The sequence below is a fragment of the Cygnus olor genome, chromosome 22 (genome assembly GCF_009769625.2).
Source record: "Cygnus olor isolate bCygOlo1 chromosome 22, bCygOlo1.pri.v2, whole genome shotgun sequence".
NCBI classification, from domain to species: Eukaryota; Metazoa; Chordata; class Aves; order Anseriformes; family Anatidae; genus Cygnus; species Cygnus olor.
In genome coordinates, this window is record NC_049190.1 from 2,387,357 (window position 1) to 2,410,658 (window position 23,302).

At 41.1% G+C, this 23,302-nt stretch overlaps 2 protein-coding genes across 7 annotated transcripts; one reads left to right on the forward strand and one right to left on the reverse strand.

Moving 5' to 3' along the window:
- Positions 1-195: 195 nt before the first annotated feature.
- Positions 196-14,305, reverse strand: HOATZ (HOATZ cilia and flagella associated protein). Of its 3 annotated transcripts, none has more exons than XM_040534397.1 (7): positions 14,014-14,305; positions 12,322-13,066; positions 10,762-10,800; positions 10,395-10,480; positions 7,205-7,264; positions 5,732-5,784; positions 196-2,009 (listed from the first exon to the last, which is right to left on the reverse strand). In XM_040534397.1, the coding sequence occupies exons 2-7, from the start codon at positions 12,353-12,355 to the stop codon at positions 1,952-1,954; spliced, it is 330 nt and encodes a 109-aa protein (XP_040390331.1). In that variant the 5' UTR covers positions 12,356-13,066; positions 14,014-14,305; the 3' UTR covers positions 196-1,951. The 3 variants fall into 3 exon arrangements, with proteins under 3 accessions (XP_040390331.1, XP_040390330.1, XP_040390332.1); XM_040534396.1 differs by having other exon boundaries at positions 196-2,012; positions 14,014-14,304; XM_040534398.1 differs by lacking the exons at positions 12,322-13,066; positions 14,014-14,305 and having other exon boundaries at positions 196-2,012; positions 10,762-11,128.
- Positions 14,306-19,336: 5,031 nt separating this feature from the next.
- On the forward strand, positions 19,337-23,039 carry BTG4 (BTG anti-proliferation factor 4). 4 transcript variants are annotated; one of them, XM_040534400.1, is made up of 5 exons: positions 19,337-19,550; positions 19,847-20,047; positions 20,535-20,672; positions 20,875-21,070; positions 21,229-23,039. In XM_040534400.1, exons 2-5 carry the CDS (start codon positions 19,875-19,877, stop codon positions 21,403-21,405), a joined length of 684 nt encoding a protein of 227 aa, XP_040390334.1. In that variant the 5' UTR covers positions 19,337-19,550; positions 19,847-19,874; the 3' UTR covers positions 21,406-23,039. The 4 variants fall into 4 exon arrangements, with proteins under 4 accessions (XP_040390334.1, XP_040390336.1, XP_040390333.1 ...); XM_040534402.1 differs by having other exon boundaries at positions 19,337-19,523; XM_040534399.1 differs by having other exon boundaries at positions 19,337-19,502.
- The last annotated feature ends 263 nt before the right edge of the window (positions 23,040-23,302 follow it).

A 23,302-nucleotide genomic window follows, 5' to 3' on the forward strand; every position in this document is an offset into this window, starting at 1 on the left:
TGCCTTTCAGGCACCGTCTCAAGACCGAAAACGGGAGGGAACTTGGCTTCCAACAGCGGCTAGTAACTGCTGAGCCGGCATTTCCCCCGCCTGGTTCCTGCTGGCGAGGAAGCCAGCTCTTCTTTCCGGCATCCCTGGCTCTCTCCAGCTGAAGTTGTGCAGAGGAGCCTTCTGCAGGCTGCGGGAAGGGGGAGAGCAGCGAGGCGACACAAAACAGGAGCCCCAAGGACTGCTGTTTCCTCTGAGATACTGATGTCAATATTTTAAGAATTTAATCGTTTTATAAAAATTCCAACCTATACCAGCTCTTCATAATACAGTTGGAGAAGCTATTTCTGAAATCAGTACCTTAAACAGAAAAAGATCCTGTAAAAAGCTGTGAAGACATTCCACTCCAGGTCACCAGGAGTCGGAAAGTTCCTAGATATCAACTAAGGCCATGGCTTTGCAGTCTGTCATGTCTAAAACACAGAGTGATAGTTACCTAGGGCATACTTTTTGCATTTCCAAAATCCTTGGTGATCACAGTCAGTTTAGTAAATACCCAAGCGCTTCAGTAACTTTACAAATAGGAGCAATTTTACTGATTTACAGGGAAGAACTGAGCAGCTGAACTGGAAGTAGCCTGGGCTTAAGACTGAACTCACGCCTTTACCAGCCAAAACTTCATTATCTTAAAGCTCTGCCAGTGCATGTGGTCTTTGAAGAATGCTTAACACAAAGGACATCCTGTTTAGAGAGCTTTTTTCTTGTTTCACAGAAAGTAACCAAAGTAATCCAAGTAATCACAAATAGTTAGTATTCCTAGAGACTAAAAACCTCACTTTCTTTACAGCTGCAGGTATTGCCATAACAAAGCTTAAGCCCCCTGGCTCATCATTTTAGAAGTCTATCCTTTTTCTAGCATATATGCGTACTAAATACATTGGAAAATATTTCTGTAATGGCTCTGAAGGAAAAAAAAAAAACAAAACATTGGAATATATCCATGACAAGTAGTGGCAGCATTATCAACACGTTTTCTTGAATTAATGGTAAATATTCTGCCACATGGCATCAGTCTCTTCTAGTCTCTCCCACATCAAGAGCAGAACTGGGGAACGCAGTACCATAGAACCCCAAAGTGATTACCAAAGATCTCGCTCTTTTCAGCAGGAAAGCGCAGTAGCTGACAGAAGCCTTTTTGATCTATTTATTGAAAGAGGTCAACTCCAACCACTCGAACACTATAGACACTTGATAACAAAGCTTGCTGTGTTTATTGTGCAATCCTAACGCTATTACTAGCCACAGACTCTTCCTTTTGACCTGTTTTCTACTTTTAAAGAACGATTTTGCAACAAAGGTAAAACAGTTGCTCTCCATTTATAATTTTGGAGAATTGAGCACACAAAATGAATATATTCAATATAACAACCCTTCAGATCATAGAAGCAAACATTTTGAAAGCTGACTAGTAAAGTACGTGAGACTTCAAAGCCCACAAGTCGAAAGTCCCAGAACCACTCAAGTCCATGGAAAACAAGTCTAGGGGATGTTTATTATACCACTCCCTTGAATTACCTTAGGCAGCAGCTTGGACAAGGACTCTGAAGATTGACAAGGAGCTATTTGCATACATTGTTTACTGCTGTCGTGCCAAGACAACAGAAAAACTTGAGGACAAACAGCACTGCCCAAGCCACTACCACCACATTAGGACCTAACAGTGTAGTAAGTAAAGCAATTAAGCATTTATTTTAACTTCAGCAAAACAAAGAAAATGACGGATAGGTTGCTGCAAGCCTATACACAGCCTTTGTCTGTCATGCCACGTCTCAGTATGAGCAACTAGAAATGTAGTCAAATTAGAAATGTACATGGCTTGAAGTCCACAGCAACACGGTTCTGATAACAACATTTTTTCTGGAGCAAAGAAATATTTCATTGTCTTCATCAGAGTTTAGCTGAACTATTTGAGGGCCTTTACTGCTGCTTGATCCTGATGGTCTGCTTCAAACACCTTCTGCCTGCTGGAAATAACAGAACCTTGTCAGAAAGTAATCTGTTGATGAGAAAAGTGCAGCTAATGTACAACAAGGAATAGTGCAAGATAGCTGCCAGGGTGCAGAGCTCTTTAACCCATTCTGTGTCATAATGTCACATCCTTCTATGTGTATCTCTAAACAGGGATGCCTTGTAAATTCCTAACTAGATGTAGAAAACAAATTTACAGAACACAAGTTCAGAGAATCCACGCAAAGGAATACCCATATAAATACCAAAACTTACAGAGAAGTCTATAAAGAAAAATCAAGCTAACAGAAAAACCCCATTCCATCAGGTGCACTACTGCACAGCATTCATATCCCATTCTGAAACTTTTCTTGTCAAACTGAGGAGTTCTATTAAAAATATAAGCACACGAAAACGCAGTACCCAATCCTCACATTCAGAAGACTGCTCTGAAGATTTCACAGCTTTGATGGAACTTGACAGCCAGAAGTTTGACAGTACCGGTGGTGAGAGGAGTTCCCAAACACTGATGGAAAAAAGAGGGCTAGGAGGAAATCAGCTAGCAAGAAGCTGAGGTTTTTGCCACATCCTTAAATAAGTGGTGAGGCACATACTACTAGTTTCTCATAGGCAGGAAGAGAAGTAAGTCTAGACAAAGGGGAAATAGACAGTTGATGTACAAAGGCAACGGGAACAGCCTACTCTAAGCAGTTCTGCCTCCTTCATTCATTGTACAAATCAGTGCAGTTGAACCTGAACGATCACATCCTTCCAAACAGCTACAATGGCACAGCACCCTGAATCTGAGCCAGAGGACCACAGCAGGCAAAACCTTCTCTGACTTATACCAAAACAATACCAAATTTGACTTGTCAGACATGCTCGCACAAGACAATAAATACAGGCCTAAGAATATCACAGCCTCACTTTGCAGCCCTCAGTACTTTCTATACTCAGGTTGGAGGAAAACCTTTCGACACACATCTTACATTTATGTGAGTTTATCACTATCGATATATAGTTTACTGGGACTTCTTTTTAAAACTATTCCAATATTATTCAAAATAGGGTTGCAGTTTATATGTTTCAGTATAGAGGTGCCTTATACTAGCTTAACGCCTTTCTCCACAGAAATGTTTTTTCTTTTTCTAAGGACACACAACTTTACGTTGATAGACCTGTATCCACTTGAGAGGATTAATTAAATTGTACATTTCAAGCAATACAAATTCAGTAGAAAATCCCCAAGCTGCTAGTTAAACAAAGCTAAAAAAGCCAAACCACTGAATGACTTAGGCAATTTCCCCTGAACACTAGAAAAGAAGAAATCAGTATTTCTATTTTTAAACACTGGGAAAGTGAAGGCCTGTGAAAATACATGCACAAATCACGAGCCCACTGAAATCAAGAATGGGACGAGAAATGACAAAAGAGAAGCTACCGAAGGAAGAAAGAAACAGGAAGAGTGTATTTTCTGTGAAACATTTTGACAAATGTAGCTCTTCTAGAAATCATATTTTCTCAGCCATTCATTGAGTTGCCTCTGGAAACAGGAATCATCCTGGTCAATACAGGCTATAAATCTCTGACAAGACATTAGTAAAATTGGTATGATCATATTTCCCAGTAATGAGTGCTAACAGACCATTACAAAAATACAATTATTCTAATTAAATACAGCAATAATCAATACCCTGTGCTCTGGGTGAGTTTGCTTCAGTAAATAGTGATGCTTATTTTCCAAACATTAAAACGTTTAAATGAAAAAAAATATAGCAGGATAATAAGCCAGAGTAGCTTTCTTCACAGGCCATAAGCTGCTATCTAAAACCTGAACTTCAAGCCTACCCATACAGATAAGTATCACTTAGGTAAACAGCTCCAACAGCTGTCCTTGGCACAGGTTCAAGACAGCTTAGGCTTTCTTCAGTACATATCCTATGATGGTTGGAAGGATTCTGTATGGATGTTCGCTTATGCCTACTCCCACAGCTGCTCACCTCAGCAGACATTGACCTTCAGCCTTTTCACCTGTTCCAGATACTTCTATTTTTCCTTTATAGCTAGCTCCAGAGGTAATAGCCTTGCTAAGAATTAATTCCGTCTAATGCCCAGTGTTTTCCTGAGGCATTTGCTTTCAAAATGAATTGCTGTCAGTTGTTTCTCAGCTTTCATATCCATATGGTAAGTTGGAAGGAAGATGTAAGCTGCAGATTCATTGCTTGGTCTTTAAGTTGTGGATATTCATTGACACCACCTTGCTTTAACTGGTGCCAGTGTGAGAAAAATGGCCTCACTTATATTATATAAATGCCATTCATTAAAAGGAAGGAATTGCTAAATCAAGGGCTGTGAGGTACCTTGTCAGCATTTTCAAAGATGAGATGGTTTTTAGGAATAAAGAGCAACTTCATAAAAAAAGAAGCTACACTGTTTAAACACTTACCACTGTACTATAGCCCATGACCCAAATGCATATTTAGAACTGATTTCACAGGTCCCACCTGACTGACCCAGCTATAGATAGGGCAGTAAAGGCAGAAGTAACTGCCTCAGCTTCACAGTTCGGAGTGCGAAGTATTAGTGATAAAATGTGAAAAGAAACAACTAGCCAGTAGTAAAAAAAAAAAAAGAAACCACTAACCCTGCCCATCTGAAATTGAGAAGCAACTTGTTAAGACCAGTTAAACCACTCTTTAATCTGAAACAGAGATCCCTTTTATGAAGACAACACAAAGGGAAAGCAACTACAACACTGGCAGTAGACAAAACATGCCGTTGTAGTTCTGCTGGGGCAGTTTTCCAATCCGTCTCACTCCCAGACTAACAGTAACAGCAGATGACCTTAAACTTCAGTTTCTGCTTGCACAGTACCCACCTGACAGTTGCAGGGATCCTGTTTATTTTAACAGATAGTTTTTGACACTGGAAAATAACAGTATTTACATCATCCAGGAGGCCACAGGCAAGTGCCAGAAAGGAAACCGTCTGACCTAACATAAACAGATTGTCAGCAACCTCAGGCCTAATGTTTGCTGCAAGTTAAAAGAATCTTTCACCACCTGGTTTAGCAACTGTCACATCTACATCACTGGCCTCAAACAATTCATGCATTAAGGCTGACTTTCCATGTTCCAGATCCTTTCCAGACTCATCTCCCACAGCATGACGTGATGATGTAACATGCTGTTATGGTGATCTTTCTTTGGATCTATAGCTGGGAAATAAACAAGGAAACTTGTTTATTAAAATGTGCAAAGTATAACCAAAGAAAGCATCCATACAGCGTGATGCAACTGACAAGGTCACACTCATGCTTTTTCTCATTCAGACAAGATATGCACTGGAAATAAACAGGCTTTATGATATTTCCTGACCCTTTCAAAAATATAGAAGCCACTGACAACTGATCTTTTTCCTGACTTTCTGCATTTGAACCAGAATAGCAAAATTGAACTCTTCATGACTATAAAAAAAATGTCTAAGTTTCCACTTCCTTCCTCAACCTCTATCTAAAAATAAATGGAACACATATAAAGAGTAAAGAAGTACAGAACAATAGCAGTAGTCGGCTTTCAGCCTTCCCATTTCTAAGTTTTGTCGTAACAGATATTAATACAGGATAAAAGAGACATTTTCAAAATAGTAAGAGTGATTAAAACAGAGCATCTTTTCTCCCCAAATAAATCCCGACTATTTAGATAGAGGAAGACTTATTTTTGAGTATTTTCATTACCTTACTTCATCAGCTTTGATCTTTGGTTTATGTGGATGAGAAATCAGTTCTTTCTAAAAAGAAAAAGACTCAATGATTATCACTAGCTCATTCTAAACTTACTGCTTATCCTGGAAGACAGCTTTATATAAACACTGAAATAAAAGATTATTCTAGCAATAGTATGGGAGGTTTTTATGTGCTAATATGGTACCTGAGTAATCAGGAATAAAAAATTTGTATGAGTTACTCTGTCAGAAGAACAGTCTCATGTTCTGTTTCAGGCCTAGCTTTAATGCATGGAATTTGGATAAAGCAGATATACTTGATTCAGCATTTTAATGAACTTTGAGAAGAGGAAGTACTTAATATTTACCAATTTAAAAGCTTAAATGAAAAAAAGAGTGCTTTTACGTCCAAAATGAAGACGTCATTTCTGGAAGTATCCTTTGAAATCTTGTTTTCCAAGTTACTTTTCAAATCACTACACTTATCTTAAAAATTTCAGTTCTACTCTCTTCTATCAAGTGTAATTAAATTGTATTAATCAGGATATGTAGTTTCTTCGAAAGAACAGATGTTTAACCTTATATGGGGCAAAACCTCATCTATCTCTGCTTTGTATCTTGTGAATTACAACTGAAAGAAAGGATTGCCTAATATAATACAGACCTCTTATTCTTGAATTTTCTTTTCCTGATAAACATCCGTCCATGCCACAGAAAAACATTATAAATCAGTAAATCTAGTGTTCACTACTGATAATAATAATAAATATCCCTAATTGGAGTTCTTCCTTTTATGCTCAAATTCGGTTTAAGAAAGCTTTTTAGGGAGCAGAGCATGCCAAACCTACAGCCAGTTTTATAGCTCTATTGTAAACTGAGTTTTAGTGTTTCAGTGGAAAAAAGCTTGAGACAACAATGAAAAACAACCTAAGCAACTACATTTACAATGAACAGTCTGTAAAGATTCTTCTGGCAAATTAAACTAAAAAAATAGCCACTTAAACATAACTGTATTAAAGATGGTGTAATTTAAATAGCCAAAGTCCTTTCATTATGCATCTATAAGGAATCCAGGGCCTTCAACAAGAAATGCTGCCGGTCCCTTTCCTCTCCACCATTCTGACAGCACTAGTTACTGCTTCTGCTGTATGTCTCAGTCCCACGTTGCTCTAACTTTCAAGAGCCAGCATTTTTCATACGTGCCTTGTTTCCTATTGCTTCCTACCGCCTGGCCTAACACCTTCATAATGACACAGCTTACAGGATCCTTCTTGCGTGGGCAGTTTGTAAAATGTAGCCAACTTTTCTTTATGCTTAATCAGTTCAAACTGAGGTGCTTATGCTATGCAAGACTGCTGTCACGGTACAGCTTGCAACACCCCATAAACCCTCATACATTAAATCATGGTCCTTGCAACGCTGTCCATCTCGTAAGGATGCACAAACCTTGAGATGCATCTAGAGCATAATCAGAAAAAACACTTACTGCAATCCTTTCTTCTCTCTGTTTCCTCAGCAAAGCTAGTATATCTTCTCTTTTCTTGGCCTGAAAAGAAATATCTACTACAATGATTTCAGAAAAATGAATTAAAATCTTGTGCTACTTAACTTCATTGTAAACTCAAAAATCCTTATCAAAGCTAAGAACTAGGGTGAGCATCTTGAGGTTATAAGATTGGGGTAATTCAAGGACTTCCATCTGCATAATGACTCATTACAAAACCTTTTTCATCTGAGAGGTGCAACCAGAGATAGCCTGTCTTCACTACGCAGTTTTGGATTAAGCCAGCCTCTGATATCTCGTAGAAGTGATTTAAAATGGTGATAATTTTTAACATTTAATGATTCCTTTCAATCAATGGTCCAGGTTATCCTCTCTTCAAGAAAAGCACACATCCCAGAACTTGTTAAAGCTCCTCTCTTTATACAGTTGAAGGAAAGAATGAATTTCTAAGGAACAATGCTTCCGTTCCTACTGAGAGTTTTTTAGTATTCTGATTCCCAGACGTTTGAACACACCCATACATTTTTCTTCATGGAAGTGAACACCTTTCAGATACAGTGAGACATTCCTGTTGAAGCCGAGTAAAAGCATATTACAGGATTTTCAAAAATTCCTAGTAAAACGTTATAAGACACTCCAACAAAGAGTTGGACATGCCTACCAAGAAGGAGTTGGAGACATGCCCACCCTTTAACTCAGGAAAGAAACAAGAGCCCAGGGCTGAGCTTAAATGAGCTCTTGCCATGGGTGAAGGAGATCCCAAGGGAGGCTGCTCAGGGCCATTAAGGGCTATCAGCGCCCCCAGGCCCCTGCTGAGCACACCCAAAACACCTGATGATAAAATGAGCTGGTAGAGCATTACCTTAGCACTTATTAACTAAAGACAGGCAAATAAGACCAATATCAAAAGAAGGGGCCAGAGTAGATAACCATCTAGTAATAATACACAGATCTATTCAGATAAGTTAGGCGTTCCTATTTTAAATGGATTAAACTGGTTATCCAGATTTGCAGGGTTTATAGTTTTGAAATATCTTTGTTAATCATGAAGTACCCCGTAAAGCCTGTGAGAATTAAACTGCAGAGTAGCCCAGTGAAATGAATGCTCTAAAAGACAAGAGCTATTTTGCCATGTGCTTCAGTCCTATTTCCAATGAAATTAGCTAATTAAAATAAGCACTTCTAATAAAAAAATTGCTGTCAGTTTGTAAAATAAGAGTGTTAACGCAGCAAACTTTTCTTTCTAAAAAACTCTGACCCTGTTCTACTGTGGAGACAAAATTCACTTCCTGGACCCACACAACAGGGTTTCCAGGTTTTGCTCACCTAGGGGCCATGCTGCAGGAACAGAATGTCTGAATCAAGTCTGAAATCTGGATTTGAACAGTAAATGACACCTATGACTGATAATAATGTGTACATTATTCTTATTTCATTCAGTGCATTAATTTTCATTTTCTTAGAATATTTGAGGCTTATAGCATGTCCTGTAGTTCTAGAAAGTAATTTACTTACTGAAATTAATCAGCCATCCGTATAGCTGCCAGATGCCCAAAGCTGCAAAACCTTGCTATCATCTATTGTTACTGAATTAAAAAAAAAAAATAAAAAATGAACGGAAGAATCAGGGAACTGTTGCTGGCTTTAGCCAGAATTTAGAAAGAAGGCTAATTGATGATAATGGATGAGATGCATTATGGTGTTATTAATTAGAAAAGGAGGATTGCTGAGTTGCAGGAAAGACTTGCAGACCTCAGCGCCTTTCTGCACCTCTTGCAGATTGCACTCATCTGGCCTGCTTCCCAAATACAGGCTAGAGGCTTTTCAGTAAAAATGTGGAACATTTTGCTAAAATGAAAAAAATGTAGTATCATTACAGAGTCAGACTGGCAATGTTATCACATATTTAATACTAGTTTTCTTAGGTTCCACTACTTATGTGAATTGTACTCATGATATATATGTGGAACATCAATTCATGATTTAGATTAATGGTGACTTCAGGAAAAGTTTTTATCTACAGGCTACATCAGTGCCTTGAAAGCAAGCACAACTGTTGTCTGCATCTTACGGCAAAGCAGTAGGAGAAACCCCAAGCTCTATATACACAGTCCAACCTCACTGTTTTGGAGGAGATGAACATCAAAGATCTGGATACCGTGTCACTTATTTTGCTTTTTTTCATAGTCAATTTAATGCTTGGGCAAATTTTTAAACGTGAATCCTGCTAATCTGGTGTAAATGGAGGGTGTGTTTTATGAACACAAGTATCTACAAGAACCAATAACTGAAGTGCTGACTGGGTGGTACCGTGGCAGATTGATGTTTGCTTTTGTAAAACCCCACTGAATTCAGCAGCAATCTGTGCAACCCAGAAGGGTCCAGCCTGAAAGGCTCTGCGGTATCCCAGTTGCGCCTTCATTTGGAAAGGCAATGTCATCTAGAAACTCAATTTTGATGTTACTTGCTAAAATCTACAGTTTGCTCTGCAGCTGAGTAGTTTCTACAAAACTTGCAATGGCTTGGTCAAACAGCTCATGAATTATACCTCTAAAAATATCACCTAAACCTGTCCCTGAGTGACAGGCTGAGGCAGAAGCAGTCCTATGGAAGCTGATTTAATAACCACTCACTACCAAGTTTCCCGCATCTCACACTCAATGAACTCTTGGCACTAGCTGCTGCTGGGCACAGAGTAATGGAGAAGATCTATTAATAGCTAAGGCGACTAAGAAATTAACCTAAACTGCGAGCTGTGCTTCAATGTCTGTATGCCAGGATTTTTTGTGTGAAAGTGCACGCAGCAGTAGATTCCGCCCCCCCACCCCCACCCCCCACCCCAAATTATCCACTTTTGGATCTGGGAACTCTCAATTGGCTTCTTTTAGATATTAAATCAGAACAGACATTACGTGCTTACTATGAAGAAATTAACTATAGAGCCTACTCCTTTCAGCCCTGTCCCAAGCAAACTTATTCCCAGCTGGGAATAAGTTTAACCTAAACATCAAAAAACGGAGCTGCATCATGCAAACCTAACTGTGGGCCAGGTCCAGGCCGTTTTTATTACTGTTCATAATTGCATTTCCAAAATTCCAGAATTCCACCAATTGGCATACAAAGAGTGAACGGGAATATTTATGAGAAAAGAGTTGCGGTTAGTGGCTCTTACCTGCTGAAGATATTTTTCTTTTACTTTAGTTTTCTGCACATTTTGAGCTTCTGAGATTCTCTCTTTCTCACTGTTTTCCTCACTTTCTAAATAAGGCAAATGAGAGGCAAATTACCAAGTGTTCCTGCTACCACTGTCCTTTGCAGAGGGCAACTGAACTGTAGCAGACCTTGGGGCTGTTCAGAAAGTGAGTGTCTGGATCCCCAGACAGTAGGTATCAGCTGAAATATCTGTCAAGCAGGAGCTGTGGCTCTTCTGTCATCCACAGCTTATTGGCATGACTTATTCATTCCTCCGAATTAATTCCTCACAGAAATTTAGGCTACGTAGGTTTCACGAGCTGGGGGCATACAGTAGCCATACTTACTGCGAGGAAGCAGCGGGCATTGGAGAGCAGTACTTCCCTCTGGAAAGAAAAAGGGCATTAAGGGCACTTGGGAAGGTGGTGGGTGGTGGTGCAGGGAGGGTAAGGGACCTTCAGGAAGGTTTTGGGGATCCTGAGGTGGGCATGGGGCCCTAGGGTAGGTGTATGGGGCAGGGTGTGCGTGTAGGGCTGGAAAGGGCACAGGCACAGGGGATGGGGGCTGCAGGCAGGGCCCCCTCATGGGACTGGGTCCCTCATGGGGCTGGGTCCCCTCATGGGGCCGGGTCCCCTCACAGGGCCAGGTCCCATCAAGGGGCAAGGTTCCCCGATGGGGCCATGTCCCCTTATGGGGCAGACCCCCCTCAGGGGAAGGTTTCCCTCACGTTGAAGGGTGGCAGGGCCTAGAGAGGACTCGAGCGGCAGCGGGAGCATGGCTGAGTTCCAGAAGATACGGGCATGTTCCACATCAGCTGGGCTCGAGCCAGCAAAGACGAGGGGCCCGTCGGGTGCTGTGGGGCACTGCCCTGGCTCTGTGCCCATGGCACCGCTTGGGGCTGCAGCCTGCTGTCTCCTCTCCGTAAGGTGGCCGTCACCAGCTCAACCTGCCCACTCCAGGCCTGTGGCCTCGAGGAAGCGAAACGACGTCTGGACCCTGGTGCTGCCCACACTGCTGACACATTCCTGTCACCGTCACCTGCTGCGGTAGGTACCCGTTACCCCTCTGCTGGGGCCCTTCCCTTTTCACGGGCATCTGGGTGGCAGGAGGGGACACTGCAGCCATCTCAGGGGGATGCAGCAGCACAGATGTGCCCAGGGAGCCTGGGTCCAGCTGTGTGATACACTGCCTGTCACAGTAAGCATGGGACACCAGAAGGCTGACAGCTTCGGACATCTCATTTCAAGTCTCTTCAGGCCATCTTTCACTTACACCTAGACACAGGCCTCTGTGGGACAGGGAATACCTGCCACCACACTCCCAGTTCATCAGCCTCAGGTAGCCAGTTGCCCTCAAACCTGGTGGTCTCAAAACATTCCATTAAAGTATTTTTTCCCAGGATGCTTACTCCAGGCTGCTGAATTTCTGTTTTAAAAACTTTATTTGCAAACATCAGGTGAAGTCATAACTTCCTTCTGTATTTCTGTGGCTGATGTTATTAAAGCTCTTATGTAAGAAGGGAACGTGGAACTGGAAGTCAGTAAACTTACAAGTCCCTTCTGTGGGACTGTCCTTTCAGTCTGCACTTGTAGAGTGTCTAGCAGAGAGCGATCCACTGACTAAAACAGCATTCGTTTTCATTAAAAAATCACAAAGCTGAATTTTATTTATTCAGCAAGAGTAAATGGAAGTGAATTTTGGCAACAGTGGCCTTAGGCAAGTGTAAGGCTGAGATGAGTACAATCAGAACTGGAGCTGATGTCTACAAATTTTAGGAAGAATAAAACTTCCAATTTGCTATCATGTTTTTTGAGTGTTCTGTAGGCAAAACAATTGTGAATGAAATGTAACATGCATTCAGGAGCATACAAACAGTTATGCAACACTGGCTTGATAAATGCACTGACCTCTCTTCCATGTGTGACAGGCGGTCCAGCACATTGCACTTGTTTAATTTCACTGCCCTGCCTGTCTATTAGACCGATGCTTCTTAGATGCTTCTTCAAGGAGGTCAGTCTGCCTGCCTTCTGTAGTCAAAATTCCTGTGCGTCTGATTTCCATTGAGATATCTTCCAAGCCTTTTTACCTGGCTGTGTGGTTAGTGATTGTTACTTTTGGCAATCAGCTAACTACACTGCCTAGTAACTAGGCTGATCTAAGAGACAGTTCCCTTCCAATTCCAACTTTTATGAAGAGTGATTTTTTTGTTAAAAAACAAACAAACAAACAAAAACCACAAAACCTATTATAGCAGGTTCTAACACTATGAAGTCTGCATTTTTTCCATTATTAAAACTGTTGGACATTAAGCAAAGTGATCATAGTAAAAGACGTTTATAGCATTCAGGGAGTTTAATATTTAATCATTGCTTAGAAACCCCTTAACTTACTAGCTTGTTAAATAAGACATGAAAGCTAAATGAGAATTACTGGAAATAAAGCTGTAAACAAATAAACATTATTAATATTTTTGCACTAGGAATAAAGATGTTGTAAGGCATGCAGTTTTCTGTAGTGAGGCTGTAGCAGGGAATCCTGTGCATTGTTTTGATGGCAGTGAATTTAGTGATTGTGAAGCAATGGATACAATCAGCTAACTACACTGCCTGCAAACCAAGCACCACTCTTGTGATGGTGTCATGGCATTCAAACCTGGAAAAAAAGAAAGCACTTTGATCATTTATATTAACTTACTCTATCTCATGACATGTCCTTATAGCAACAATCAATTGATAATAATGGAAAACATTGGTCATACCATCCTTAGTATCATTCCACTAAATCCTGAGTCGTTATATCACAAATTCATTATTCTTAATAATTAAAAAGTGCAGTGGATGCATTACAAAGATCACGTCAGGAATACAAACAATGAAATATCAACTTTTTAATGATTATAATGTACCACAATGGAAATGGGAAATGGGAAAAGGCTGGGCATGCAGTCCTAGCTGCATGAATGCAGACTAAGTGGTAGCTCTGGTCAGAGCTGGATGTGCAAATAGAGCTGTAAATTTCGGCTGAGACGAGATGTTCAACAAGACCAGTAAACTACCTGGTTTACAGCATGGCAGCTGTTAATGGTTATGGCACAGAGGTCCAACTTGTTGTATTCTAGGTTTCGTACAATTTCCATTTCAAGGTTTTCAGAAGAAACTGCACGTAACTACAGCAGAAGTAAGAACGGTAGCATTTCGCCGCTTCCCTGGCCTACAGGGAGCTCTCCTTTTTTTTCCCCAGTGGTGCAGGAACCCCGGCAGTGCTGGCAGTCAGACGTCAGGCTGCTCAGGCATTTTGTGCTAGTCTGTGGTAGCTAAAGAAGTTAGCAAACCTGTTCTACAGAACAAAACTGGATATGTACAAGGAGTTATAAGTAATTATGCCTTGTGTCTAATATATGTGTATGCAATTAATAATTTGATAAAAATATTTTATGTAGATTTATTAGGCCATTCCTAATTCAGCAGTGAGACAGAGCCTGTGAAGTTACAAGAATGACTCTGCCTGCAAATTATTATTATTATTATTATTTTTTGGCTATCTTTCACCCATAACCGCCTTATTCCTAAAATGCAGAAAAAAATAATTCAGAAGCTTACCTTGCAAAAATCCTGATAAGGACTGAATTTATGATAAAATGCTTAAGAAGATTTAACGGAAAGAGAAAAAAATGGGTAGCTTCTCTCCTCATTTCCTTCCTTTTTCCACCCACTGAGCACCCAGCAGGCTTTCACGGGCAGACGTGTCTGTGGGGCTGGACCCGAAGGTGGCACCGGGGTGCCCCACGTCTCCCCCTGGCACTGCTGGGCTGGAGTGTCCCCAGCCTGGGCCGTGGGCCAGCCCCACGGCTGCAACCTGTGTGTACGCTGTGTCGTCATGGTCACTTGGGGCTGGCGTGGGGAGGAAGGGCCACTGCTTTGAACTGTCCACATGGCTCTTGCCATAGGAAGCTTTGTTGCAGAAGAGGTTTCTACAGGCAGAGTCAATGCAGAGCACGCACGGAGTTTCTGCCCTTCTCCTGAGGTAAAATGGCTACAGGTTGTGTCGGAGCCATGGGGGGATCCGGGCTTTGGTTACGTGTGGCAGTCTGGGCTGCTACCTGGATTGTACAGCTCCATACCAGGAGCCCAAGCTCTATGGAAGGAGGCCCCAAAAAGACAAACAGAACGAATGTCTTGTGCTCCTGGCAATGGGCTGCAGTTGGAGACACACGCTGCACATCTTCACCCACGGGTGACCAGACCACCTCTCTCCCCATTCCCTGGGGGCCTAGCCATCCATTTCTGTATGCTTTCTTTTGACCTGTTCAGCTCACTGCGGTCTTCTCACCGCCTTGCATTTCAGGTCATGTTTCCCTACTTAATTCTTTGCTCGTTTCTTCCTGACAACCTGCACCAACATGACCTCAGCCTGCCGCAGCTGACATGGGGAGAGGCAGGGGGCAGGTAGATAAGCCCATATGGACTGTGCGCACTGCAGGCTCTCCTTTGCTCCCCACTGGAGGAGGAGAAAACATTTCCTGTTCTGCATTGCTCTTTGTTGCGTGGGAGGTGGAAATGCAAGAGTAAAACAGCACGGTCCTCCCTGCTGCTTTAGCAAGGCACGATGCTTAGCTGGTGATCCACGCACGTGGTAGGCGTAAGAGTGTCTAGTGATTTGGGGTATCTCATTTTAGAGGAAAGACCTGAGATGCATTCAAAGAGCTTGTCCTTTAGAAATTTCTGTGCATCTCATCCCCTTTGAGAACCACCTACCTCTAACAGGCCCATGTAAATTGTGTGGGTTAGGCCCCTCCTAATCAGTGTAATTAGCACGGTCATATGTCCTATGTGCTTTGCATAATAAAATACAGTACTCAAGGTAAAATGTTTATGCAGAAAAATTATCTGTAGGTACCTGTCACTTAGGTGTTTACAGAATACCCACTGAGTTACTAAGTAATTAAGTAAAGATGAAAGCCTTAATCAGAACGTGATTCATTTCTTAAATAAATATTCTTAAGCTCTCTCATCAGGCCCAGAAAGTTTCTATTTATAAAAGGAAAAAAATTGTGAGCCATCAACATATTAAAAGTGTAGTTTGTGGCTTTGATCGGAATGACTGTGTTGTTCCATCCAAAAATAAATCTTTGCACAGAGACTGCATGATGTGAATAAACATCATGCTTCCAGATACACGGCTTCCTCTGCCCTCCGACATAACAGAGAGCCAGCTGAATCGCTGCTGTGCTCATGCAGCACTGCTGGTGCTCATACATTGCTTTTGGTGGTGCTTGTGAATGAGATCGGGGCAGGATCTACCCTGACAAAACCAAAGTGGAGTCCTTTTCTCTAAGAACACTATCATCTAGGATGTTTTCTCATACAGAAACAGCTCACGCTTACTGCTCTTACACCAATAGTTAGGACTTCGGCTGCTTACCTGGAGAAGGCGTCTGTCACCGAGCATACACAAAACCCAGATGGCTTGTAGAAGGAAGATTGCCACTAGCAAGCTTCGTGTTGTTTTGTTGGCTCCATGAACTCAATCCTGTAAAATAAGAAAACTGCAAAAAAATTCTTCAGGGGTAACTGTTGCTGGTAGTGTGTTTAGGCAAACTGCTTGCTCTTGGTTTGGCCTGCAGTTACTAGAGAAACTGTGTCTGACTCTTTTCCCTTTGTAGTTCATGCCTAGGCTTGCCTGGTGACCCAGGAGACCCATAATTTAATCTAGCTAAGAATGCTTGTGCTGAGTTAGGGGCCTGATCTGAATCCCACTGAAGTCTTTGGACAGGTTTCCATTGATCTTACTGAGCTCTGGATATCTCCCACGGATATCCAGGCACAGCAATGCAGTGTTTTTTAGTGTTTTTTTTTTTTTTTTTTCTTAATAATGTTTAAAAAAAACAGCAGCACCCTTTAGCAAAAGGCATAAATGTCTGCTCATTTATCTCATGCATGTTCGATCAGAACACTTGGCTATTCATCGTGGTCTTTGCAGAGGCTGCTGGGATGCTAACAGTTTCTGTCTGGATGCAACAGGGAACAAGTGGGAGCACAGTTTGTTGAATTGCTAACGGATCTCACCTTGGGATGCACTGCTCACATTTTCTTTCTGACACTTTGTTTCTCTGCTGTTTATTATCCAAATAGGGTACCCAAGGCTGCCTTTCCTTTAGGTCAGCAACAACTGACAGCATTATGAAGGATTTGTGTTCAATGAATCTGCCTAATTAAAAGAGACGGTTTTTCTTGTCAGTGAAACGGGAGGCCAGAAGTACTCTCTGCTATTTGTTTCATTAACATAAATACTTCTGAATTCCTGCACATTAAAAATACTGAGTTAAAAAGTTCTCATTGCCTTATTTCAATGGCAATCTGTTAATTAGAGCCAACTGGATGGGTTGCCAGGATCTTTTCTTAAATTTCCCTTTTTGTTGTTGTTGTTGTTTTTTTTCCCTGTCTGATGCAGAAAGTTGGTATAGTGAGTAGTTCAGCCTCTCAACTTCCAAGAAATACACCTTATTGCATGACTGATTGCACTGCTTCGTCGGGTTTCTCAGGTGAGGAGTTTGTTTATGGCTGACCTGTGCTTTATGTGTTAGCTATGGGAACAACTAACTCAACAAAAGGAGGCGTTGTAAGGATTCAAACTTCTCTTTGACTGTCCTTTGTGGAATCTGGTCACTTCTTTTGTTGCAGAATTTCCTAACTCACAGGGCCTGCCTGGGCAAGTTGGAGTCGGAGAAAGTAGGAAGGCGGTAGACAGTTCAAAGACCCTACAACTGACCCAAACCAGCTCAGCGTTTACTGAAGAAAAGGCAGCAATGGGCTGATTCCCGAGACCGCACTGTGTCAGATCCCACACGGAAACTGATCAAATTAGGGACTTCAGTGGCAGGCGATGGACTCCGTAAGATGCCTGCCGCTGTTCTGCAGTGGGAATGTTATTTTAGCCCTGGTAGTTTAAGAATAAAAGGAAAATGAGGTTTATAGGTAGAAGTGATATCTTTTATTAGATTATATTATGATGATATGAAAAAATGACATGAAGACAAAGAAACCAGACTAAGCTTTGGCAAGAAGGACAACATCACCCCTAGAGGATTCACAATCTGTAGGTCTGTGATTGTGCATGAAGCCTTGAGAGGACTAAACTGTTATTTAGAAGAACTTAAACTATAATTATGTGCATTATCCATCATTTTTAGGGGGTAGATCTTGCTCTTATCTAATATTTTCCTGGACACCACTTTGTCAGCAGAGCTGAAGAATCCAGATCTGTGGTAGTTGTTCCCAGCTGCATCCTCTGGGTTTACATGAGAATCGGAAAGAGAAACCCATCAATTGCCTGACATTTTTAAAGCAAGTTTAATCTATAAAATAACATTCCAGCCTCAGGCGTAAAAATCCAGTTTGCTTGCTCCAGAATTCTCACCTGTTACCCTGAGCTAATTTTCGTGTGCAGGCAGCAGACAGTCCGTGGCATGTAAAAATCTTCACAGTCTGCACAGAAAGGGGCGAACAACTCCTGAAAAGACCTTGTATGGGAATTCTTCACAGCAATGCCCAACAGAGATTTCCTGTTATCCCCCAACTTTCTCCAGAAGCATAAAACAGGTTACCATTGCCCTCTTCTGCTGCGTATGTAAGGGAAGGAATAACTCATGGCTTGTATATGGAACAAAATTCCCATTTGTTGTAACAAGAGACTGAATGCAGTGCAGAGCACACAAGGGATTGTTTTGTGGTCAAAACACTGGTGTATGACATTAAATCTCATTTCTGGCACTGTTGTATGCTTTTCCTGAAGATTTGTTATCTCAGCCTTTGATTTTCCTCTCATTTGAGTGGTTACTGGAAGGTTCCTGTTGCTTGAGGAAGTATTTTGATATGTCAGAAAAGGAAGGGGAAGACACTGTTTTTTTCCCTTTTATTACACATTCTCTAAAGCCAGAATTTCTCCTAAATGCCTTGGTAAGTCTGTTTTGTGATACTGAACGAAACTGTAAAGAGAAAGGAAGTAACTGTGTGGGCGGAGGAGAAGGGGAGTCCAGAAATAGCCAGAAATGCATGAATCGTGGTACTCTTCTGCAAAGATGTGTACTTCTGCGATGTTGTGTCCTCATGCTTCGTTGTGCTTATCCGGTGTATTGTATCACAATCTATTCACAAAACCAAAATGTAAGCACTTGAACTGCTTGGCTGCAACATCTACAATCAAATCAAGAGCCGGTTTAAATACTCAGCTCTTTTTACCTTAATTTGTCATTTTGTCTTGACAGTTCCTGATATCTGACACTGGTGGCACAACTTCCTGAGACAGCAAAGGGAAAAAAAGAACACATCAGCTTTTCTCTGAATGTTCCCCCCTAATTATTGCCTGAAGTTTTAAACATTGAAGCATTCGTATTTGAGAAACTGCCTTTGTAAAAACCCTTTAACAGAGCCATTTCCACTCTCTATAAAAAGCCTCAAAAATTAAATAAAACTTTACTAATAATGTGAACGTTTATACAGATCACTAGCAAGATTAATGTATGATAAATACAGAGTCATACAATTTTCAAAATGAAGAGTACCAAATGTGAGGGCTTCATAGGGAAAGTAATAGCTGTGCAAAGTCAGCTAGTAGCAGTCAAGTCCAATTTTAAAAAATTATTAATAAGCCTGGTACTATTTTTCTCATGGTGAATATTTCACTTAAATATTAAACTGATGTTTATCTGATGGGCTCGTGGATACAACAGCACACAGTGCTGATTTAAATACACCTTAAAAGATGATGCTGATATTGGGATAACACCAAATAGCTTGGAAGTACCTTTGAAACCAGCATGTCGATAAGTGTAATGGTGCACACCTGAATATTGTTAAATTTCACAGAGCCCCTTGATTTTCCTCTTCTATATAAACCCCTAAGCAAGGTGTGTTGTTTAGAAGAGTGGGGGGGAGAAATTGGGTGTTTTTGGGGTTTCTGTTAAAAAGAAAAGCAAAAGTAAAGCCAACAACTACATAGGTTCTTGTAGTCTTAGATCTGTTTCCTTGGTGACTATTTGGAGTTGTATATAAGGTATACCTTAGATTTTCAACAGCTTTGGTCTGAGAAGGTAATGTTTCTCATTTTCATTGTAAGTAAAAGAACTATGTAATTCTCAGTAAGTACTCCTGCTTCATTATTGAAATGTGTATGTGATGTGTAATAAGGAATAATATCTCTTATACTTGTTAATATTTTAACAAGTGTAGTGTGGGAGTCTTCTGGCAGTATGTTAAGCTGGTGTCAGTGTCCTGAACTGAAGTGATCAGTTGTTTAGCATCTGGGCTTATCTAGGCTTTATCTGACACAGCTTATGCAGGTTCTGTAATATTTATCTTTGGAATTTGATACTGCCTTAATGTTATTAAACTTATTTAGTGTAGTATCTCATTTCTACTGATGGCTCCCCAACAGCCAAAGCACTTTGTGCACTTGATTTAAAATGAAAGATGAAATTGCTGCCACGGTCTTCTTCATCACAAGGCTGGTGAAAAGGGAAGACAAGCTGAGTAAGCATAAAATGGAGAAATTTGCAGCTAAGTTGACAACAATACTGTTTGAGAAGTACAAGAATCACTGGTACTTGGACAATCCATCCAGAGGACAAGCCTTCAGGTAAGGGGATCCTTAGCAGAAGAGGAGGTGGACTGGAGTCTTTGCATGACGTTCAAGATGCAGCAAATGTAGCTAAATGGAAACTAGTTTTTCACAGGATGTATCTGCAAGTATGTCTAGAGAGCCAGGGTAGAAAACCAAAGACAGTGTGCACAGTGTCTTGACTACCCCTCTGACTTGTTGAGTGCAGAACTTAGAACTTAATTATGAGTCATTAAGACCACTTGTAACAACTTCAAGTCTCCAGAAATGACCATTGTGGTGAGTTGCTGCATGATGTCTTAAAATGAACAAGAAGTAACAGAAGCCTTGGTTGGGCTTATAAATCAGCCAGTTAATTTAACTTGCTTCTTGAAGTTGTCAGAACTTGCATCAACAGGCTGTGTTAAGATAAACTGTAGTAAACCTAATTGAATTCTGCTGTGGCTTTGCAAGTTCTGCTCATACAAAATTCCAATGTTCTACTCGCACTTGTGTTCTTAACTAGGTGTATAAGGATAAACAAACATCAGACAAGAGATCCGCTGCTGGAGCAAGCTTGTGTGGAGAGTAATGTGGACTTCAATAGTCTTGGTCTGCCGAAAGAGATGACGCTATGGGTTGATCCATTTGAGGTATGTTGCAGGTGAGTTGAGAACCTGTGACTAACATCAGTGACTAATGTCACACTGTGTGTTCTGTCCCAGCTTGATCCTTGCTGAACTTATTAATGAACTTATTGTAAGAGACTGTATCAAGGTGTACTTCTGTATTAGTGTCAGGTGAGTAGTAGCGAATGTCTGTACTGCTCGTGCAGAACTGCATGATACAAATACAGTTTCTTCCAGGTATGGTGAGAAGAACCGGCCGTTCACAATTGCCCACTTTGAAGGAGAGGAGAACCCAGAGCTCCCTCAGCAGATCAGCTATGCTGTTGACAGAGCAGCTCTAGACTATCAATCTGGCACCTCTTCTGATGAGGAGAGCTTCAACAAGGAACCAAAAGCTATCCCTACTGTCAGTAACCCTAACAGTGTCTACCAGGTAAATATGGTCATGGTATGTAGCTTTTGGTCAGAGCTATCACCTGCCCTGCAGATCCTGTTGTGGAGGAGTACGGTAAACTAACAGCTGATGGCCAGACTAATCTCCCCTCTCTTGTCCAAACACACTTTAACTTAATCTCATTTCTTGTTGTTTAGTTTGGTGACTACTGCAAGCCACCCATACAGCCCTGGTCTCAGTATCTTCATAGGAAGACACACATGACTGATGGCTCATACTATGCCCAGCACAGGGGTTACAAAGTCTACAGGCCAACAGCTGCTTTCACAGGACCGCGTGTTGATAGATACCACTGGATCAATACCAAGCGGTAGATCTGTGGCTGCACATGTTAGATGCTGTTGAAGCACTGAGCTATGGGATGGGATGAAGGCTGGCACTGCAAAGCTTCATAAAAACAGAAAGCACTTACTGTCTATTCCCTATCTCTTACTCGGTATATCTGGAACTTTGGGGTTTTATTATGTAACTTTTTAATGTTTTATTAATGTTAACATAAGACTGAAAATTAATGTGAGACTCTACTTGTAAGCTAAAAAGGAAACGCATATACCAATAAATCTAATCATGTTTTTTTTAAAAGCTGTCTGATCTGCTATCAGTGCCCTGAAGGCAGTTAAAGCTTTTCAGTGAAGTCACAAGCAAGTCAAGGAAGACTTTCAAAAAAAAAAAATCCAACTTGCTTTGAAAGGTAGTCTGCTTCCTTCTGGCAAAAGTAGCAAGAGCAGAAGCACACTCCGTATTTGCATGTCTACACATCACAGGTGGTTGAGTGAAGCTTTACTATATGCAGCTGTGAAAGACTGCCTTGTGGCTCCAGCTGGGCTTCTGCTTCTTAGCCTCTAGCTTACCTGTCAGAAGAACACAGCCTACTGGACAGGAGAAGGATGAATACATGGCATTGTAGCTTGCCAGTCTGCAGTACTGTGTCCCCTGGGAAGCTTTCCCTGTAGCTGTGGGACAACTTGAGTCACTTGAGCTGTTTTCCAACTAGTCCAGAACTCTGGACACATAGTCTACACTCCCAGTAGGAAAGACACGGGAGTCTTAAACTGTGTTCTAGGATATTGCTTGAGACATCTTTCCTTATTTTTACTCAGTGCTGGTACTAATCACATTCAACACAACTGCTTTTGTATTGATTTGCAGTATCTCTTCCTACTGACTCAACTTGTCTCCTATTCCACCCCTCTGCTTTTTAAACTGGGACATGAGGGTAACAGAAGTGATGTCAATAGCTTGTCTTGCTGGCTAATCTGCTGAAAATGCTCAACAAACTTAATGCTCAACAAACTTGTGTGTCAAAAGCCAATAGCTCATGTAAATAAATGCCTACTTACTGTGGCTATTTCTACCTGTTTTAGTCTACCTGTTGCTACCTAATAAACAGTGATGGAAACCGTTGAGAAGTAGTCCTGAAAGAGAGAGGCACTCTAAAAGCAGGCAGCTAGAGCCACTTCAATAGCTGGAGGGCTGCCTGTATAAGTAAAGCCAAACAAAAAGGATTAAAACTATCGTGTAAATTTCAGGTAATCTCAAGTGTAGAAGATACTTGCTGTGTAAAGTCACAGGTGCTCAGTAAACTGTATCTTAGTTACCTTTTTATTATGATGTACATATGATATGGATGGGGGATAATTAGGAGACCAATTCTTGTAATGCTGTTCTGCAATGAGGTGCTCTCAGTCATGCTTCACCATGACTTGGTCTGTATTTCTTCAGAACAAACCCACACTACTGAGTCACATGTACTTTTGCACAAGACTCCTTGCAATAAACTTTATTAATAGGGCTCAGTAGATCACTCATACAAAAAGTCAGTCCTACGCTGCCTGTAAGTATAGAGAACTTCCTTTTTAAAAGACTTCATTTTGAAGTCTGCTCTTTGTGTGAATGCTGTAATCTCTGTGATGTTGCATAAACTAAATAAATGAGATGATGTGAGGTGGGAGGCTTCTTCATTACTGTGAGTCAGAAGCAGTGTTTTCAACTAATTCTTACAGCTTTGATAATAGAGCTTGCATTTGAGCAATTTGATCCATTTATTGTAATCAGTGGTGTATTTTTCCTAGCAAGATCCAAGTAAGCATCTTTCTATAGGGGGAAAGCGTAAGTGTTTGACGTGCCAATTCTGAGAGAATACAATGAGTGTGCAATTCGTGAAGTTGTAATAATCTAGCTACTTCTCAGTATTGAATGTTTGATGTTTAA

Excerpts from the sequence above, each read along its gene's own strand:
- BTG4 (XM_040534400.1), top strand. The coding sequence starts at position 19,875 with ATGAAAGATGAAATTGCTGCCACGGTCTTCTTCATCACAAGGCTGGTG. Across the intron at positions 20,048-20,534 it reads TCCAGAGGACAAGCCTTCAG|GTGTATAAGGATAAACAAAC; the intron begins GTAAGGGGATCC and ends GTTCTTAACTAG. Across the intron at positions 20,673-20,874 it reads CCATTTGAGGTATGTTGCAG|GTATGGTGAGAAGAACCGGC; the intron begins GTGAGTTGAGAA and ends AGTTTCTTCCAG.
- HOATZ (XM_040534398.1), bottom strand. The coding sequence starts at position 10,999 with ATGAGGGGGCCCTGCCTGCAGCCCCCATCCCCTGTGCCTGTGCCCTTT. Across the intron at positions 7,265-10,394 it reads AAGAAAAATATCTTCAGCAG|GCCAAGAAAAGAGAAGATAT; the intron begins GTAAGAGCCACT and ends ATTTCTTTTCAG. Across the intron at positions 2,013-5,731 it reads ATCAAAGCTGATGAAGTAAG|CAGGCAGAAGGTGTTTGAAG; the intron begins GTAATGAAAATA and ends TGTTATTTCCAG.